Genomic DNA, 22,023 nt, shown 5'->3' on the forward strand with positions numbered 1-22,023 from the left:
ACAAATAGGTATGCCAGATGATAGCTAGGTGATGCTTTAGACTCGCTAACAACATAGGTTCTGCCCAGTTCTGCCGGGAGGGGGGGCAAAGAGAAATAGGAGTGGTGTGAGCAGGGGCGTAGGTAAGACGAGAGACCTCGGATGCAGCTTCGGTAGAAAGCACCTGCATGCGCAAAGCAAAGGGTGACAGCTACCCGGAACAGGTCATTAAAATGTCACTCTTTGCCCTCAAGGATATATGCCATGTCACCCTGCATTTACAAGACCAACAACTTTTGGCATTTTTTCAATGCCAGATTTCTCCTCAGGCCCTTTGTGGCATGACAACAATGATAACAGCTCCCTGCTGCCCAGCAGGTCCCCAGAGTATCTCAGGCCCACACGGAGGACCAGGTAGAGGCCATCTGTTTTAGCATCCTCCGTCCAGAAACAGCCAGCGGGATCGGCAGGCCCAGAGCACACAGCTTAAGTACTGGGTGCTGCAAAGGCAGCGGGGGAGGGTCAGGCCTCCAAGTGTTTCCTACACAGACCAAAGGGACATTAAGAATTTCTCCCTTCTTCCCTTCCTCTCCCCCTCCCCCCTCTTGTGTATGTAAAGAGTGCCCCATTTAAGGCTCCCAATCAGAAACCAGCTTGGCTTGGATTCGCACCACTGGGCTATGCTGTAGTAGAAAGAACTCAATCTGAATTTCGTCTTGACACTAGTTTGCTGACTTCATCACCTTAGGTGAGGTACAGGAACTCCGTGTCTTCGTTTCCTTATGTAAAATTAGAGTCTAATAAAAAAGCTCCCCCTTGGGGTGGCTGTGAAGATTAGGCAAGATGATGCTCCTGAAGACCTTTTCATTTTAATATTGTTTCTGAATAGGCAATACGTTTCTGATATAAAATATATTTATAATAAATCCTTGTGCTCCCCGCCGGCCATCAGGTCAGTCTTGTTCCCGCCCTTGTCCTCATTTACCCCGTTCCGCCTCTTGCACCTGGCCTCGACAGATAAGCACTTTGGTTCATTTCTTGTTTATCTTTTCAGTGGTTCTTGAAAGGGTGGCTTTAAATATAAAGTGTGCTATCATTGTCGTAATGGGAGAGGGGGCTGGGGCGCAGCGTGGTGTTATCTGTACGCGGGCCCCATTTCCTTCAAGCAAACCTGCCTCGTTATCACTCTTCCATTTTCTCCTTTATTCCTCTCCTGGATCTGTGTTTGCTAAGTGTGGCTGGACTCAAAACACAGCCTGAGTGGCCACCTAGAGGAACACTAAGACACATCGGTGGTCCTTCTGGGTCCATACTGTCCTCAGGCACACTTAGCCTACTTAGGTGACCCTTGCCTCTAGCCGAGTCTGAGGCTTGAACTGTCTGGGACCAGTGGCAGCACCAGTGTTAACGTTTCCCCAGCATAACGCCTAGTGCACACAAAATACATATTGCAGGTGCTCCTGCCTGACAACCTGAGCTATTGTGTGCAATACCCTGCCCAGCCATAAGGGATCAGCAGGCTTTCTATGAGACCCGAAGACTCTGCTCTCTACCCAGGGTGACAGGAGCTCCTACTGGTTCTGGCTGAATCAGTTCCTAACTGTGGCTGGGTGGGGCCAAAGAGAATGAGTCTAAAGGCTCTTTTAGGCAAATAGAAGTAACGAGTAAAGAAAACGGGGTTAGAACAACGTAAGACAGAAAAAGCTAACAAGGGGGGGGGGGGACGACGGACTACTTAGAGGGAGATGTCACATGTTCCCATTTTTCTACAGCTGGTGCCACACCCGGCTGCCCAGGTCCACGGGAAGGCCCTGTCTTTAAGCTTTAGCTGTTCTTGGTCACTCCATAGCCCATTCTCACTCTGCCTCCAGATCGCTCTTCTTCATTTAGACACCAAACGACTTTGTGACCGTGAATTGTGTGTGGTCCAGTACAGTCTTTAGTTTCATCTGCAAAATGGGGCAAAGGGTATCAGCGCATGAAAGGAGTACTCTTAAAAAGAAAAAAAAAACCTAATCATCTTCAAGATAAGGACTGGCTCACACACACACACAGCAACTACCCCACAACTACAGAGAGGCTTTGGGGGATTGTTCCATAGCAGGACAGACAGCCATCTTGAGAAAGAAAGGAGGGAAGATCAGTATTTAAAAGATTTTTAGCCCCTTTCTCTATGCCCCCGTATAGGATCTGTCTACCAAATGTGCTTTTTTTTCCCCACAGGCCCCTCCCCCTCCAGGCCCCAGCCCACATCTGAGGTAGCAGAGATGATAACCCATAATGAAAACCTGCGGCCCCACAGACACCGAGAGCGAACACACAGAGGGGAGGCCGAGGAGGAGCCGGTCAGGAGGCATGTAATCACAGGGTTATCTAATGCTGCCTCATTCTAATTGAGTCGGTACCATATGTCACCCTGCAATAACATCGCAAGCAGCATGCAACTGAATACATATTTAATTCACATAATGGGTACAGCAGTAGAAGTAATCAAGGCAGTTTGCCATAAGCCATAAAGAAATGTAGCTTGTTCCTATCAAGAAACATTTGGCACTTAGGGAGAGAACTGTATCTCCTGAGAGGGGACCTGCATTACTGCAGACACTGACGGGGAGGGGAGCAGCCGTGGGGAGAGAGGAGCAGGAGGAGAGGAAAGAAGAAAGGAAAACATAAAAAACGCCAAAGAGATTCCAGCCAGCACATCGATCCCTCGCGAATGAAAATCAATGACGGAATATTGTCAGCGGATCGTTGGCCATCTCAATATAATTAACAGTAATGGATTTATTGGCAGACACTTAATGACTTCGCGTTAAGTGTGTCCCAGAATTTCCTGTACTGTCCCATGCCCTTCCCACTCCCACTTGGCCCAGCCCTTGGCACAGGAAATAGATGGAGCCACGGAGGGTTAGAAAACATCCCCCCCTCCAACATCTCTTCGTCAGGATTGGCATCTGACAGAAACCTGCTCACCCATTCCCTTCATTTCCTCCCTCAAGGAGATGATTAATACGGCCGGGCCCTGCTCATCAATATCTTTGGACAGATCAACCGGAGTTTTCATTAAACCCATATTAATGCCCTAGATACACAGCTGCGGACAGGTTACTCTCAAAAAAGGGGGGGGGAATAAAATAAAAAAAAATAATGGGGAGAATGGGGACCGCAGAGCAAACTGTGGCAAGCCTGCATCTCAGTTAGCTATTTGCCTGGAATTAACAGGAAACTCAGCCACTTCCCTCATTAGCGCCTCTTCTACCAACAAGTTTTGATGTATATTTCATGAGGATAAACAAACATTCATTTCACTTTGGGAAGGTGTTTGCTGTAATGTATTGTCAGCGTACCCAGCAATGAGGGGACATTAATTTCAATTCTGGTGTTTAAACACTTTGGCGAGTCCCAATTATTCATTCCCTGGCTCGATATCTGGAGGCCCAAAGAAAGGTCGCTGGCTCTCCGGGCTGCCCTCCGAGCCAGGGGGAGACTGGGCTTCACCCTGGGGCCACTGGCTCCAAGATGGGACTGTCCCCTTCCTGTTCCTCAGTCAGATGACTATAGACATAGAAGGGCCACTTCAGCATTACAGTCATCTCTTTGAAGACCTGTGTTCTTCAAAGCAAGAGTTTGGGAAACTAAATGCTATAGTTTTTCTTAACTACCTTTGTGGATTCCAGTCATTTGAGATGGAAGAGCATGCACAGTCTTGGAAGGCAGGGAGGAAGAATGGCTAGGCAGGAGGATGGCTATGCCTTTAGGGACACATGTCACAGAGAGAGATGTTGTTTATTGTACAGGTAGGGTCTCACCGTGCATCTCAGGCTGGACCTACACGTAGGATCCTCGTGTCTCAGCTACCTCAGTACCAGGATCACCATGTCCACTGATACAACTGCAAGGCCGTGAGAGTGGCTCCAGGTACCCCATCATTCATTAGACATGTAGACAGCTCTGTCCTGCAAAGGATCACACTGGCGCCCCCAACGCCAGATGAGATCCACAAGTCTGGAGAATGATGCGAACTTTGGTCATCAGCATTCATTTCTTTTGCTTTCTTTTTTTTTTTCTTTTATTTTTTGGTTTTTCAAGATAGGGTTTCTCTGTGTTACCCTGGCTGTCCTGGAACTCACTCTGGAGTCCAGGCTGGCATTGAACTCACAGAGGTTCTCCTATCTCTGTCTCCCGAATGCTGGGATTAAAGGCATGTGCCCCCACCTCCCAGCCACATTTCACTTTTCATGGTGCCTGCCCTGCTAGCTAAAAGTGTGCAGTGACCCACAGTGTGAAATCATTATTGACCTCCACACGTGACACCCGAGAGTCTCCCCACTTACAGAAGCAGCTGGTGAATCCTTCATCGGACGGGGGAACATTTTAAAATACGTGAAAAATTATGCAAACAGTAATTTCTAATTAATGACAAACTGCCTAAAGGTAGTTTCAGGGATGTAGCCCTCGCTGGGTGTGACAATGCATGCCTTTAATCTCAGCACTCAGGCAGAGGCAGGCAGATCTCTATGAATTTGAAGCTAGTCTGGCCCACGTAGTTGCAGGATAGCCAGGGCTATTTAGAGATATCTTATCTCAAAACAAACAAACAAACAAGAATGCAGTCCTGACTTGGACCCAGGAAACAAAACTAAAAACCTGGCCGGAGTTGCACAGTTCTTAGACTATGGGGCTAAGACCACAAGAGGCAGGTGTCCCCAGGAAAAGAAGAGTTTCTAGAAAGAATCATGGGAATTCCAAGGGAGAAGAGCCACGGGGCCTAAGACAAAAGCAGGTCCCGAAAGCAGAATACAAATAGAGAGTTAGTAAGAGCTGAAAAAATGAAATCAAGAAAAAGAAAGATCCATTGAGCTCTTATCAAAATGACTTCTTATTTGAAGTGTGTGCTAAATCCACATTTTCTCTATATAAGTTTCTCAAAAAGAACTTGGAGCTAAGGCCCAGGAGTCAATTCTGGTTATGGTTCCAAGATGGCTGCCTTGCCTGCTGCCACTGTAATCTATAAAGCATCCTTACACCTTGCACATGTTTTGGGATGCACTCAAAGGAACTCTGGGGGCCCTGTCCGTTGTGCTTCTGAGACCGTTCTGTACCATCGGACAGATGAGCATCCAATAGTGCCATCTGACAGATAACTACGCCCGTTATTACATCCCTGCTTGCAAGTGCTACCCACAACCCTCTGCTTTGCCTGGCTCCTGTACTTCCCACACATCCAGCAGGCTAAGTGTTAATAGAGTGTGTACAGAGTCATCTTGTTGGCAGCATCCACCCTAACTGGCTGGTTCTTGTTCTTTTTAAATAGTCTGAAAGCCATTTCTGCATCCAGGAGTTCTGAAGGTTAACACATTATACATCTCTGGAGCAAACACACCCAAGCCTGAGGATCCTGCTGGCCTGTGCTGTGTGACCAGAGAAATCAAACAGCAGATCCCTGAAGGAATGACCTCCAATATACCTGATGTCACCGTGGATAGCTCTCGCTCTGCAGCCCTACCCTTCATTTCCCATTCTTTCCACCTTTTGATATCAAATCTTAAACTGCATCCCCCCACTCCCACCCCGAACATTCTGGGCAGCCCAGAGAAGTTCTAGTGGCCTGGTTTGTTGATCTGCTGCATCTGTCTCCCAGATGCCTGGTTCAGTCTGTGGAGCCAGGAAGTCTCTCCGAAGCCCACACCAGATACAAAGGCAGGTCTGATAATAGCAGAGAAGGCTGGTACGACAGATACGTCTGATGGAGTGGGAAAACGGGCCTCGAGGCTGAGTCAATCTCTCAGATGTTTATGTGTTGAAATCTCAATTCCAACCATTTGTGGGGTGGGGACCGAGTACAGTTGGAGGTGCCTGGGTCATGGGATGGAGCCCTGGTGAATGGGATCATGCCTGGCTCTGGCAAGTGCTGGCTCTTGCTTTCTTGCATGCCCCCCCTCTTCTGCATGCAGCTGCTTGCCTGCCAGGTGCCACCATGCTATGATACAACACGAAAGCTGTCACCAGGTACATCGGCTCCACCTTGGCCTCACTCAACGTCCAGAGCCAAAAGGCACTACACCTCTTTCATAGATAAATCACACTATCTGTAGTATTTCAAAATAGCAACAGAAAACAGACCATTGGGAAACTAGCAAATGGCTCATTCACAGATCAAAATACTTAAGTACTGGACAGCCCACACTTACAGATAACCTAACAGATAACCAGGCAACCTAACATGCCTATCTAAAGCAAGTATATTAAGTGAGTGAGAATTACACTAATAATAACGAATAACACTGGACAGAACATAAGCTTGGTTGGGGCTTTACACATCCTCTTACCTCACCCTGACAAGTTTCCTGCCCTGAATCTCACTCTTTTTTTTATTCATTTTTTTTTATTGAGAAAAGGAAAAAAAAGTATCCGCTTCCTTCCAGCCTCCCATTTCCCTCCCCCTCCTCCCATCCTTCTCCCCCTCCCCCAAACTCCTCTCCCCCTCCCTCTCCAGTCCATAGAGCAGTCAGGGTTCCCTGCCCTGTGGAAAGTCCAAGGTCTGCCTCCCTCCGTCCATGTCTAGGAAGGTGAACAACCAAACTGGTTAGGTTCCCACAAAACCAGAACATGAAGTAGGGTCAAAACCCCATGCCAATGCCCTTGGCTTCTCATCATTGTTCGCCATGTTCAGAGAGTCCGGTTTTATCCCATGCTTTTTCAGTCACAGTCCACCTGGCCTTGGTGAGCTCCCAATAGATCAGCCCCCTTGTCACAGTGAGTGGGTGCACCCCTCATGGTCCCGACTTCCTTGCTCATGTTCTCCCTCCTTCCGCTCCTCATTGGGACCTTGGGAGCTCAGTCCAGTGCCTGAATCTCACTCTTAATTTGATATGTGAATAGCTAGAATATTAAAACGAGTACCACTGAAGTTATGAGTGGTCACTGTCTGAGGCTGGATAGGAACTCCGATCTGAGGAATTCTTCTAGGTTCTCTTTCCAGAGTAGGGCTGCTCTTCATGTGTTCACTACAGGTAATAGGGACTTGACGTTTCTCCAGGCTGCAAGAAAGCCAGTGTCTGAGATTTCTTGCAGTGCCCACCTCTCCTTGGAGCAAGAGAGGGTATAGTCCATGTACACTAAAGACACGTGAAATCTGGAATCACACCATTCAGAGTTGGCAGCCACAATTCGACTCTGACTATGTGACTAGCAACGTTACTTAGGCCCCTGCTCCCCCACACGAGAAATGGGAATGATGCAATCTTCACAGACTTGTGGTCCACGGATTATGACATCTTAATGTTGTCACTTTTGATGAATATTAATTCCCCCCTTACTCTCAGAATCCCTTTCCTTTTGATGCAAAATAGAAAGGCTCTCAAATAATCTCCTGGCTCTAAGAGGCGGAAAGGAAGAGAGAGGGTAGTGTGGGATCAGAGATAAGAGACTCCGCCCACTTTAGGTGTTCACCAGAGGAAGCTGACCTTGCACTGCTTCTATCCCAGGGAGATAAGGTGAGGTAAAGGCCTCCAACTGCAACACTTATAGAAGCCTTTACTTTGTGGACTAAAAGCATGAGATTCCTGGGAAGAGAATAACTCCTAACATCAGAAACCGTGCAGCCGGGCAGAGAAGAAGCCGTGTCCCCATCTCCTAGGGATGGAACAGCTGTGACAGCAGGAGGCCTTAGGACAGTAATGGGCTGCAGAACCCTAGAAACAGAAATGGGGGTTCTCAGAACAAGGTCCAGGAATGGGTTTTGATCCCATTGCTGAAGATGCTGTGTATTCCTGAGGAAGCCATGAGCCTTTCAGGATGTGTTTCTTCCCAATGAATAACCCAGTTCTAGCCACTTACAGTTCTTACAATTGTGGTAAGGATGTCAAGTTCAACACTAAGAGTCTCTCAATTAAAATGCTATGTCAAGTTTAGACACTTCCTATACAGGGGCAGACAAGAGGGATATAGTCTGTAAATACATGTGCAGGGGAACAGGGAGTGTTCTTACCATGCTCAGACCTCTTTTTGCCAGCACAGGATGACCTAATGATTCAAGATGTTCATGGGGAAACATCCTCCTCCTCTAAGTGATTTCTGAAAGGGTGATGATTCTTGCTGGTGTGTATTATCCTCAGCAGTACATCCTCATATATCTTGATGCCCAGAGAAAGCCAGGTCACTCTGTCCTACTAGCTGAAGACACTTGGAATAGTGTCTAACATGCCTTGTCAATCAAGGGGTGGGGGATCACAGCAGGACCCAGGTCTTCAGTGACGGAGTCCCTATTTTCTTTCTTTTTGTTTTTGTTGTTTTATTTTGTTGTGTTTTTCAAGACAGGGTTTTTCTATTTAACAATTCTGGCTGTCCTGGAACTCACTCTGTAGACCAGGCTGGGACTGAAATTCACAGTGATTCCCCTGCCTCTGCCTCCCAACTGCTGGGATTAAAGGAGTGCACCACCACCGCTTGTCTCTATTTTCTTTTTAAATGTACATTGGTGTTTGGTCTGCATGTATATCTATGTGAGAGTGTGTTGGGTCTCCTAATACTGGCGTTATAGACAGGAGTGAGCTGATATGTGGGAGCTGGAATTGAACCCAGGTCCTCTGGAAGAACAGCCACGGAGTCATCTTTCCAGCCCCGGATCTTATTTTCAATCTTCACCTATTACAACTTCCAAACTTTTCAAGTCATTTTGAAATTGTTTCTCAAAAGTTAGGGAAAACAGCAATGTGTGGGTTCCTTTTTTTCTTCCTCAAGTTTCAGAACTCACGGAGTTTAGGATGATCAAAAGAACGAAGCCAGCTCTTTTATGTCTGAAGGGCTTTCACAAAGTGGCAAGAAACAAGGAAAACATGATTTGCCAGAAAGAGGTAAGATCTACGTACAGATACCTGGGCAAAATGCAGAGCCTGCTTGAGCTTCAAGGACTTGCAAGCATTATTTTTTTTTAATGTTTTTAAATGTAGGTCCAGCTAGTAGCTACTCAGCACAACAAAGAACAATCTGGAGACGACCATACATCTTAAAGGGATTCTCCATCAGGGATGGGAGAGATGGCTGAGAGGTTAAGAGCGCTTGCTCTTCTCTCACAGGACCCAGGTCTGGTCCCTAGCACCACTCAGTGACTCACAGCTTCCTGTAACTTCAATTCTAGGAAATTCAGCTCCCTCTTCAGGCCCCCACATGGCGCCTACATGCATGTGATACACATATTAAACTCACACAGGCAAATGCACACACACACATTAAATAAATAAAAGAGAAAAAGAATTTGAGATAGGTTTTCTCTATGTGACCTTGACTGTCCTTGAACTAGTTCTGTAGACTAGGCTGGCCTCAGATTCAGACATCCATCTGCATCTGAATCTGCCTCCCAAGTGCTGGGATTAAAGGCATACAGAACCATGCCTGGCAATAAAATTTTTTTTAAGTGATCTCCAAAGAAAAAGACAGCAGCAAAGCACATGGCGGAAACATCACAGTTTGTTTCTGACCAAGTGCACAGCCTTCACTTAGCTTCCATTATGACTGATCCAGTGTTGTAATAAGAGCGTTGGGTGCCATTCTGTTGTATTAGGAGCGGCAGAGCTGCGTCCCCAGCACCCCGGCCGCCTGGCTATCTTATGCCCCGAAATAACAACACACAAACTGTATTCTTTTAAACACTGCTTGGCCCATTTCTATCTAGCCTCTTCTAGGCTAACTCTCGCACCTGGACTAACCCATTTCTTATCATCTGTGTAGCACCGGTCTTACCGGGAAGATTCTAGCCTACATCCATCCTGGGTCGGAGCTTCATCGCATGCATCTTCCCGGGAGCGGGGAGCATGGCGTCTCTCTGAGGCGTCTGCTCCCGAGAGGAGAGCTGTGGAGTCTGAGCTCACTTCCTCTTCCTCCCAGCATTCTGTTCTGTTTACTCCACCCACCTACGTTCTAACCAATAAAATGGGCCAAGGCAGTTCCTTTATTAGCCAATGACCTTCCTCCATCAATCCAGAGCAAATGTCAGTGTGCATATGACCACGGGCAGGCATCTAGGCCTGGCAATAAGCTGTGAGGTGCCTTAGAGCAACTCTGTCTCAAGAGGTAGGTATATCACTGACCTTAGAATTACTCCCTTCACCCACCAAAAGTTGAAAGACTTACTTAATATGTTAATTAGGGCCGGGAAGAAGATTGCAATTGTTCTTGCAGAGAACCCTGGTTCAGTTCCCAGCAATCACGGGGTGTCTGACAACTTTTGTAACACTAGTTCCAGGGAACCCAGCATCCTTTTCTGACCTTTTATGGTGCACAGTACACATAAATGCATGTAGACAAATCACTCATAGACATAAACAGAAATAAATTTAAATAATTTTTAATTAATTAATTGATCAATGTCTTTCTCACTAGTCCCACTTCCTGGCATTCACATCTACTTATATTACTTAGACAGTACACATGTGACTATGGTGCATGCACGTGCACATGTGTATTTCACGTTCTACTTCGTGAATCCAAAGAAAGACAGTGCTACCAACCTCCCATTCCCTGGTCGTCCTTGGGCTGCAATGCAGATTTCAAGTTTTTCCTTGTGTAACTTTAAAATGCCAAGCCCACACACAGCAGGCCCTCTGTAAATGTCTGCAGAGTCATACGTCGAGAAGGAAGCATGAACAATACAGAGAAGCACATGGAATCGGGAGTGTATTGCTTAAAGAAGCGAAGGCAAAACGCTGAAAATAATGGTCTGGAAATTCCTCCGCGGTTTTTGCAATGGACCCATTCTCTGCCGGGTCCAACGGGAGGCCTCAGATGGATGGGGAACATTTCACTACGCAGACTCAGTTTAGCACGAATAGAACAGCTTGTTTGATGTATATAATACCTTAATGGTTAGTTCTGTTCAATAACACTCCTGAAGACTTCTTTAAAAATAGAAAAAATGTTATGATTCCCCCCATCTCTCTCACTCTCTCTCTCTGTGTGTGTGTGTGTGTGTGTGTGTGTGTGTGTGTGTGTGTGTGTGAGAGAGAGAGAGAGAGAGAGTTAAAGGTGATGCCAGATATTAACCCAAGGCCTTGAGCAAGACTGGTGGTCACTCCATCACTGAGCTACATCATCCACTTCTCTAGTTCTGAACCTTACCAAAGAACATCAGGCCACGTGACCCTGACACTGAAGTGACAGGATCCCCAGGTGGTGTTCTATGAGCAAATCCCTTAAGAATCTATAACCTGGGGGCTGGAGAGGTGGCTCAGTGGCTAACAGCACTTGCTGCTCTTCCAGAAGACTCAGGTTGGATTCCCAGCATCCAAAATCAGCAGCTCATAACCACTCTAGCTCCAGGGGATCTGATGTCATCTTCTGCTCTCCAGGCTCTGTATGCATGTGATATGCATACAGACAAGCAATATATACATAGATTATATATACAGTATATATATATATATAGAGAGAGAGAGAGAGAGAGAGAGAGAAATAAAAATAAATGAAAAGAAAATTTCAAAACAAAACAAGTAAAGAACCTATAAACTTGAATTCACAAGTAAGTCATATTAGATATACCCCAAATCCTGAAGGAAGGTTATGCCTTTGAAAAAATGGATATGAGGGGCCAGAGAAATAGCTCAGCAGGTAAGCCTTACTGAGGAAGCCTAACGGCTCACATTCTCCTTCTGAAACCCACAAAAACATGGGAGGAAACCCACAAATTGCCACCTCACTTCCACATACATGCACCGTAGTACGAGTGTGCATACCCACACACGTCATACACACAAAATCAAAATAAACACACTTTTAAAAAGTGAACACATGTCTGACAAATATTTGCCTTATGTTCTTAAAGCTCATGATTTTTTAAGCAACTAAGTTCTAAATTCTTCGAAAAGGTCAACCTGATCTGTACCTACAGGTCCCCTCAGCCAACCACATTTGGGGAGACCAGACTTTCACACAGGGAGGCTTAGCAAACATATCTCACCTACATTTAGAAAGAAGAACCATTACCTGATGCCACACAGCCACCAATATTTCTAACAGATGTTGGCACAGCTGTGATCAGACCAGTGGGTTAAAAGCAGCAGCACCTGCAGGGTCCTGGAGCCCTGAATCCAGGTATGACATCCTCTCAGCCTCATAGCAGACATCTTGAAAATGAGGGTAAGTCAGAGCTTGCAAGCTCAGGAGGGAAGATACATTCCAAGGCAACGTTAGAAAGTAACAGTCAAACATGGCCACAACAAACCATCTTTTACTGGTTTAGTCTGCTAAATGCACACAATCCATTTTTACTTTTCCTTAGAAAACAGTATCTTCCAGGTGCAAGGACTTTGCATTTGCTCTATTCTTCATAATCTCCTTGGCTCTGATTGTGACTTCATAAATAAAAAGGCCAACGCGAGTGGTCCCCCTGCAGTAAATGTCCAGAAGACTGCACACACGGTGTCCAGCGGCCTGTTTGGAGAGGAGTCTTTGCACTCTATCATCATTTCCTGAGTCTCCCGAGGTCCCCAAGCCCTGCTGCTGTGTCCTTCCTCCAGTGTCCAGAGCATCAGACTGTCTGTTAACAGTCTCATTAGCTATCTCAGCCCTTCCAACGCGCAAACAAACAGCAAGCACTGAGTTTGGCGAGGACTCTGTAGGCCTCCGTCTCCTCGCCTGAATCATCCCCTGCTGAATCATGGTTCATCATTCATCACCCAAATAAAAAGACATCGCCCTGCTAGCCCAGCCTAGGAAACAAATTATTTGATGTGGCTAATTAAGAGTGTGAAGACCTGTGTAAACTTCAGGAGGAGGGGGAGGGATGGGAGGGAAATCTATGAATGGTGTCTTTGCTTATTGGCAAGCCATTTCTCAAAACATTAGTCTTGATATCAGAAGATACATGTAGAATTTGATTTCCCCCGCCCTGCCTATGTGAAGACATTTTCCTCACACTGGCTTCTTTGTAGTGACAGAAAAACGAAAATGATAATATCTTTAGAGCTCTGCTTCCTCTACTTCTGGGCAGGTCTCTGGAATTTGCGATGCCTGTCATTACCTCAGGAGAAAAAAAGAGACGTTCATAAAATGACCCTGCAGAGCTGAGGCTGCGTGGGGCTTGTGGACAGGAGACACTTAAAGTCTATCTTAGCCTTGTGTTGGGATTTGCTGATTTTCAGACAGCATTACCTTTTGTAAAGAAGAAAAAAAAATCTGCCATACTTACTTAGCTTGGATAATTATTAGGACAAATCGGCCAGTGAAAACAAATACATGACAAAACACAGTTCAGAGTGCCATGGGGTGGGGTTGGCTTCCCCCTAAGGGCTTATGGCAATGGAGTGAGCAGCTCCAAGGATGTGTTGCAGGAAGCCCTAGCTAGCAGCCCGAGATCCCAAGTGGTCACGTGGAGAAAGCCAGCAGCTCTGTCCATCAGAAATGCAACTCTCCTGTAAGGACTGCAATCACACACAACTTTCTTGTTTCCTTGGCAAACGAATTGTGCTTGGTCATCTGGAAGTGCCATAAATTATAGAGACACAGACAACGCCTCTGACGCTGGCTACAACTAACAGAACACCCCGTGTGGTTACAGTGAGGCTGGCCACGACTGGCCATCTGTAGGAAGAATGCCGATCTCGGGAGCCGAGTTCATCTGAGGACGGTAATGTTTTGCCTTGTTGGTGACGTTTACATGCAGCAAGCAAGGATTCGCCTTGTCCTCTAAAAGCAGATGATTCTCTGCGTGGTGAACGGTTTTATTGGCTACTTCCTTTCACTTATACTTTATCTTTCCGAAGTCCGCAAGGTTCTCCGTCTTAATTTTAGAATCCCACCTGGCATGCAAGATGCCATACTGCATTAGGAAGTTCTGCTTCAGACATTCATAAGTGTGCTCACCATCAGACACATTTTCTGAGACATGGAACAAGAACTACTGAATGCATGGGCTTTCAGAGAATGAATGAATCTCCTACTTTAGGCTTCTTTTGTCTCCTCTCCATAATCTGAACTTAACTTGTGCTATCCTATTCCATAACTAGTAAAATCCGACCCCACATAATAGGCAGGCCCATCTCCTCATGCCCATTCCTTTCCTTTGCCCAATAAGTTATACTTTTGTCTTTTCTGAGCACTGATTGCCCTCCCCCCTTTATTATCTCTATGTGTTGGATCCTTCTCCATCCTCGCCCTACCCCACCTACCCTACAGAACTAACCCGAGTTACCCTGTTCTCCAAGACACTGCTTCAGTTTCTGAAATAGCATTATACTTTTAAGCCACGCCATGTCATTAGCCACAACACTGAACGTTATCATCTGTGGCTTATGTGTGTTAGTATGTCAAAACTAGGGGCTGGGGACTGAGGAGTTAGCTCTGTTGCTACACAGCACAAGGACCTGGGTCGCAATGTCCTACATAAAAGCCAGGCATGACCACAAGTGCCTATTACCCTGACATTAAAAGATAGAGACATGCCGAGCAATGGTGGCGCACACTTTTAATCCCAGCACTCGGGAAGCAGAGACAGGCGAATCTCTGTGAGTTTGAGGCCAGCCTGATCTACAAGAGCTAGTTCTAAGATAGCTAGGGATGTTACACAGAGAAACCCTGTCTCGAAAAACCAAAATGAATGAATAAATGAATAAGTAAATAAATAAATGGTAGGGGCTTGGAACCCAGGAGCTCATTGGCCAGACAACCTGTCCATAAACACAAGCTGCTGGTTCAGTTAAAGACCCTGTCTCAAGGTAATAAGACAGAGACTGAGAGAAGAAGAGAACTGAAGTCCTCCTCGAGCCTCTTGTATGCGTGTGCATGGCATGTGTGTGCTCATACATGTGCGTGCATACACACATATACATACAGAGAGAGAGAGAGAGAGAGAGAGAGAGAGAGAGAGAGAGAGAGAGAGAGAGAGAACAACAGCAGCAACAAAATGGAACATCAGAAGCTCCCCTAAGGCAGGTATCAGTACTTTTATTTATCTTTTTTCTTTTTTGAGTAGCCGGCACCTTCAACACATCGTTGGCAGCATAGAAAAAAACACTCTGTAAATTCTAAAGCAATTTATGCATGAAAGATATCCTGACCTGTTAGAACCACCCAGACGTGGATATAAGTCATGCTGAGACCTTAGTGTTCCTTCCAATTGGGAAAGGAGTGGAAAGTAGGGCAAGGATCTTAACTGAGGCATCGAAACGGGGTGCCGGTGATCAGAGGTGCCCACAAAGGCGCCTGTCCCAATTGTACTCTGCTGCACAGACACAAAAACATCCAAACGGTATGTGCTTCTGGGCAGAAAGGGCCATGTTCAACAGCCTGACCATTTAAAGGCAGACCCCTAGCCCTGTGTTAAAAATCAGGGCTTACACTTTAAGAAACTCCGGACAGCTTGCGAGTGAAAAAGTTGGGTTCCTGGAAGAATAAAGCGACAAAGCCAACAGCAACAATAACACCAACAGTACTTAACCAGAGTTCAGGCGCAGGCTTTGGACCCAGGCTATCCCACTCCAGAAGCTTTCCTCTTAAACACATTGATACCGTCCCTTTGAAGAGTTGGTATTCTAGGCCCAGAGGGCCTTATTTCTATTCAGTGTCTGTAGGGAAAACGGCTTTACACTGTTTTAAACAAAACTCCCAGGGAATAGGTCTGATGACATCATTTGTAATTCAAGGATGAGGATGTAAAGGCTCCAGGTGACATTAGGTTACACAGGTTAATTAGGTTAATGTAATGTAGGTACATTAGGTTAATGTAATGGCATTGCATTCGATCATTAAGCCTCAGTTTCCCTACCTTCAGTGAGATGAAACGCATTACTCTTGCTAATCTTGCAGGGTTGAGGGTTGCTCTGAGGGTTGACTAGGTAAACGTGGAAGCATTTGGAAAACGATAAACCCCAATGCTGAAAGAAGGGGTGTCTTCCTTGGTACAATGAAGTCTCGGCATCATTCTACTAAGCTAAGGATCCTTTCTTGTGGGAAGGGCTGTGGTTTATTTCCCTGAACAACTACCTGAGATCGCTGTGTCTACATGAGGCCAGGCCTCTTGTCTTCCGGGACCAAGTGGATTCAGAGTGGGAAGTCATTCTCCATTTTTCTTTCGTTAGCTATGGTTTTGCCTGCCCGAAGATCTGGTATACCAGACGGTTGGTCAATTGTGGTAGGATCTTTAAAAATGGCTGCCATTTTATTAATCAGCAACAAGTTTTTAATGGTACTTAGTGGTTTGTAATTGATTTCTCTGCCATACAATTTTCTGAAGGTCTCCAGGACTCTTGGAGCTCAACATGGGTCCCTAGGTTGTCGCTCACTGGAAAATAGGCTTTAGTGACAATTACCAACAGACGTGTCTAACATTCCTAACTAACAATGAAATGGTGGCCTTGAAGCAGAGAACAAAGAAGAAAATCAACTATAGGAACACCTGAACCAGAGATTGGACTAGAACTACAGGCAGACATAAAGATACCATAGCGCTTTAGCTGGATGTTAGTCAACCTCCCTTCATCTTGTTCTTGTAAGCCATACCCCCAATGCACCCAAACTTGATGCCATGACAGAGAACAAAGGTGCAGGAACAATTTTCCTCGGGATACAGAAATTGTCATCCCAGGTGAAGTTGGAGTGAATACTTGGGGTAGAGACATGAGGATGACTGTTGAGACGCAGGCAAACATACCCTTACCCCTGACAAAATGTAACTTGGATGGGAAAAGCGAGTCATATTTGGAACTACACAAACTGTTGTCTTGCGTTCGTCTTACTCTATCCCTCTTCCCTGGAGAAGGACGCTTAAAAGAAATCCCACATTAGCTCAGAACTGAGAATAATAGATGGTTATTTAAAGCACCGGAGGCTGTTTGCAGCACACCTCTGTGCTTCCCTACCGCTAGCAATGAATACTACTGGGGTTTGCAGTAGTATTCTCACTCACTGGTCCATGCAAACCACAATCCTGCTGCTCTGCCCCCTAGTGGTTGGGTGTGGCACATGCTGAGATCTGAGATCATTCGCTACTCTATGAGTTCCTCCCAGTTTGGAGGTTTACACTGAAGAAAAATATCTTTACTGAATTTACGATGTCAAAATACAAGCAGAGCTATGGAAGTTACGTGTCCTAAAGGAACTTTAAAATATCAATAACGCTCAAAAAAAAAAAAAGCAGAGGGTGGTCGGACAAAAAAAAAATGGGGAGAAAAGGTGACTCCCAAAATTTGGACTTGGAGGGCAAGCTGCATATGGAAGACTGGGGACTCTGGTGCCCCTGGCTCCACCCCTAACCTCTGGGGGAGAGCCCCGATTATTCTCTGTAGCCTCACACTGCTGAAACATTCCAAGGCTAACCCTCTGAGGAAATCCTGTCACCGTGCAATGTTTCTATGTTGGGTTCTTTTTTTCCCCTTTTTTTTCCTTTCAAGCTTAATATAAAATGTGTCATACACCACAATCTATCTGAGTCGGACGCATGCGCTGCTGGAGCTCGCAGGGTTTACTGGAATTCCTTCGAGAAGGGCTCCATGTAAGACAGGGTTGGGCTGTGCATGTGAACACCCACTCCTAAGTGAGGTCATGGATCCAGGGTTGACATTTTGGGTCTGGTACAACAGTGGCATTACGACAGACAGAAGGACAAAGTACAAGGAGACAAAAAAAGGGGGGTGTGGGGAAAATGACAGGAAGAAAGGGGGTGACATTTTACCCTTGCCTTTGAAGTGGCTGCAAATTTACCAGATAAATTCTGAAAGGAAGAATTATGAGCAGCCCCAAGGTCAAAGACAAAGTGGCTAAGGCTGCTGCTCAGTAAAGAGTGGTTCTAGAAATCTCCGTGTGCTGACATCTGCATACACACACGTGCGAGCAACCATATGTGCACACCGGAGACACACAGACACGCCCCTGCCGTAAGAGGATGTGCCCTGAGTCGAGGAGGCCAACACCTTCCCATGAATACATTTTAGCAAGAAAAGCATGCAGAATGGCCACGGCTTTCTGAGACGAAAGGAGAGAAAATCCTGCGGAAATTATTAATACCTTAGACCGTCTACGACTCAACCTGAATGCAGACGCAAAAGCTCTCGGCTTTGCCATTAAAGCTAGGGCCTAAATTATTGATCTCTTGCCTCTATCAGCATAACAGTCACGTCCCAGTATCGGGATCTAAGTACACTGCAGTCCCTCTGCTGCAGCCACTGAAATAATTAGGAGAAATTCTCATTAAAGGAGAGTGAAAGGTTCAGAGACACAGGCAGAGGAAAGGGTCTGGGAGAGTGTTTAATGTCTTCCAAGGGCCCGGGCGATTACTGGGATCAAATCCCCGAGCAGTGCCCACGGATGACAGCTTATCAAAGGGGAACAGTACAAACAAAACACACACACACACACACACACACACACAGCGACACTCTCTGGTGGGTTTACATCCATGGCTATCTGTGTAGTCACACTCGTGCCTCAGGAAATCAATGCCCGTGACTGTGCATGCGGATGCATGGCTGGGCTGAGCAGGGCATGTCAAAGGGGAGGGGAGAAGGGAGGCGAGGGGGGGGAAACCAAACTGCATGGAAAAATAAATAAAAAGAAACAAGTTAATAATGGAAAGCCCACTATAGACTTTTCGATTTAATTTATTTCTTCTTTTAAAGCCGAAGGGGAAAGCCTGAGCAGTGGGGTTCAAGGGAGGGCAGACGCTTTCCCGTGGGCTGGCAGAGACAGCAGTAAGGAAGCCACCACTCTCTCGCAGGACCTGATTTCAAGTGAAGCGGTCTCCTATTGATTTGAAAGCAGTCACCCAGCCTCGCCTACCCTCCCCCACCAATTAAAAAAAAAAATCAGTCCTCCACACATGTTCCCAGAAACGACTTAGACTTTTAGACAGAGCAAAGGACAGCCAAGAGCCCTTCAGAACCGTGCTGATGGAGAGAAGGAGCCAGCAGAGGGAGAGTGAAGAGGTATGAGGAGCACGGGTGTGTGCCTCCTGCCCAGCAGACACATGCAGAGGAATTTGGGCACATGTGGACACACTCAGGCACACAAAAAGTTGGCCAATATTTAATGTCAACATGCAGTAATTTGGAAGAAAAATTCCATCTCACACAGCTAATCGGAATTGTTAGAGAAACCATTACCACAAACACTGGGAACATCTGAAATTGATTATTTTTACTTCATTTCGTTAATGAAATCCTCCAGCGACCAAAAACTAACCCTGAACAAATTTCCACATAATGAAGGGGGGGGACGACGATGAGTGACTTCTCTTTAAAAAAAAAAAAAAGGAAAGAAAAAGAGAGCTACCTTCATACTTGACATACACGACATACACACATTTACATGTCTACGTTACTTCCGGATTTCCGGCAGTGTGAAGTCACTGAGCCGCCGAGCTGGAATCTGTCCCCTCTGTCCCCACCATTTTGTGAGCACCAGAGCATTAGCATGGGCCTCACATCCAGAAGGAGCACCACATCATTAAATGTCTTGGGCTGGTGCATAGGGAAGAGGAATGCGGGATGTCACTGGCTGATAGGGAATGATGTTATTTATTAGGGAACACTTACCAGAAACTGCATTTTCTCCATTTGCATTGGCTAAGGCAAGGCTGCCTTTGCAAAGTGCACATGGGCGGGGAGACATGCAGAAGGGGGCAGGCCTCAGATCCTCCCCCATGGTTCTCTCCACTGTCCCTTTAATCTTAGAGGCTTCCAGACCTTGGCTTACACGGCACTCTCTCCGGCCACTTCTCCTCTCTCCCTGGCTACTTTGAGCACTCCATAACTCCCGACTTTCTCACCTTTCCCTCCCAGCTAGACCAGGACTGTTCTTGGGTTATAAAAGCCTTATAAGCCCCCTTTTTTTCCCTTCCTGCCGGCAGGCTCGGTGCACTCAGCTTCAAGGGCTCTCCTTTCTACTCTCTGTCGTCTTTTCAAACCGGACCCACTCACACCCACGCCCGGCCCTGCAGAAAGCTGGCCAAGAAAGAAGTCTCGGTACCCAGGAGAAAAGGCCACCTAGCCATGCCTCGAGGTCTGCTTGCCCTGAATTTGTGATCAGCAGTCATACCAGCTGGAGCTGCAGAAGAGGGGAGCTGACATACTTATTTCTTGATGAGAGGAAGGGGAAAACTGAGTTAGGGTTTCCAGTAAAAGTGGAGACGTTTTACACCAAAGGTTCGTCCTGGAGAGGAGTTGTGTGCGGGAGCATAATCGCTAAATGCCGGCCCCCAGCCTCTCTTCTCCTTGGCAATTACTGGATAATCTAGAACCTTGCTCTGAAGGTGCCAGCCTCAGGCCAGCCTCTCAAACAGAGGAGTGTAGCTATTTTCCCACGTTCCCCAGAGAGCAAGCGACCATAGAAGATAACCAAAAGCACTTATCCAGTTTGAGGAAGCACTTGGTCACTTGAGGGCAGAGTCTCCCTTCCAGGGGTACTCATCCCCTGGCAGTCAAACCTGGGGAGGAAATGTTACAAGTGGACTGGCAAATCTCTGCGTGGCTAGCACCTTTGGACTGGGGAGAGGAGACAAGGCTTGGATCGTGGGTATCTGGGGAAATCCATGAGAAAGAGCTAAGAACTGGAAACATACACAGGCCCTTAATATGGGAAACACATGCCAGCATAACTGAAGAGGAGAAACAGGAAAGGATCCACTCACTAATGGCAGGAGATGGTGAGTGCCCATACCAAGCCCCCAGTGGGCACACGCACAGACCAAGCAGTGTGACAGGAGGTCCTAGAAGGCTGTGAACATGTGTTTGGAACAAATGCGTAAGATGGTGAACTTCCTAAGACTACGTGGGTTTGTTACATAAACCCAAGAAAGGAAGTGGGGACAGAAAAACAGACCATGCAAATCTTCCGGAATATTTAACTTCTGGACAGAACGCCTGGTACTTGAACTGTGAGACTACTTCCAGGAAGTAAACGGAGGGAAAAAAGAAGAGACTGGTCTTTCTACGAAATAAAATTTTCTCACCTGCAGTATACAGATCTGCTGGGAGAGTCTGCCCCACCCCTGGTATTTACTGGGGGGGATCCCTTATCCCCAATCTCTTGGCCCTGACTCCTAATGCAGGGGCCTCTCCCCACCTAAAGAAAGTGGCCGAGTGTAATTATGCAGAAAGCACCACTGGAGCTATATCAATAAGACAGACGTCTGTTGTATCATTCTCTCTCAGTAAGGCATTTCTTCTCCCCAATTGCTCATATAGAATCATAGCCTAATAGCATCCCATTAACATAATTGCCAACACAACTAGTGTTCCGTGTCTCAGAGCCATTTACTTACTTTACCATAAAGAATACCAAAACAGCCCTAAAATCACAAAGAGGAGGGAAGATGAGGGGGTGGGGGACGGGGGAGGCTAGAGGAAAATTCCACCCTTTTACATTCCCCTTGCTCCCCAGAGTGGGGGGCTCCAGGATGATAAACACAGGAGTGCCTCTCTCATCTGCGGGAATCGTAACACAGGGCCTTCCTACCAGACTCCCAAGCAGACGTGTGCTAAAATCTAAACGGATTCTGCCAGGCGAAATGAAATTCCCATTATTTTTAATTAATCCTTAATTAAAATATATTACTCCGCAGATTCCGCAAATCTCTCTTAATATGCAAATGCGGCCCATTCAAGGATATTTACATATCATTAATTAAAACGGCACATTCTTTCAGTCTAACAAGCTGAGGGGCTGTGGCTGCTGCCACATTGGCGCGAGGAGCCCTTCCTGGCGGTGCCAAGCTCATCTGATAAAAAGATGTCAAAGCGTTGGCTGTGCCCAGGGAAGGTGGGGTGAAAGGGAAGGAGCACCTAATACTCTGACACTTTGGAGCACAAGGGCTTCAAATATTATCTTGGGGCTGAAGCCAAATGATTCTGGCAGGGCTTGGGGGGCTCCCTGCTATTGACACCTATCTGAAGATCCCTGGGTGGGGAGGGGCAGCCCAGCTGGGTCTTGGCTCTGAAACCAGTGTGTTTCTCACTTTGGTGAGTGAGTCATAGTGGGGGTAGGCTGGGGGTAGGAAGAGGCCTGGCCTGCTAGAGGAGAGAGGATTTGTGCACACTTGCCTGGGGTTTGCCTTAAAAC

The 22,023-nt window shown here is 46.5% G+C and overlaps 1 protein-coding gene across 5 annotated transcripts in view; it reads right to left on the reverse strand.

The window, feature by feature from the left end:
* Pbx1 (PBX homeobox 1) overlaps nt 1–22,023 on the reverse strand; it is a 314,150-nt gene that overhangs the window by 185,356 nt on the left and 106,771 nt on the right. The window contains exon 1 of one of the 5 annotated variants that reach the window (XM_075988522.1): nt 19,500–19,623. The exons of the other annotated variants lie outside the window; for them this stretch is intronic. Within the exon in view, the coding sequence (XP_075844637.1) occupies nt 19,500–19,608 (109 nt within the window). The 5' untranslated portion in view covers nt 19,609–19,623. Of the gene's footprint in view, nt 1–19,499; nt 19,624–22,023 lie in introns of those variants that run through there. 5 annotated transcript variants of the gene reach the window in all.

The sequence above is a fragment of the Microtus pennsylvanicus genome, chromosome 10 (genome assembly GCF_037038515.1).
Source record: "Microtus pennsylvanicus isolate mMicPen1 chromosome 10, mMicPen1.hap1, whole genome shotgun sequence".
Taxonomy (NCBI): Eukaryota; Metazoa; Chordata; class Mammalia; order Rodentia; family Cricetidae; genus Microtus; species Microtus pennsylvanicus.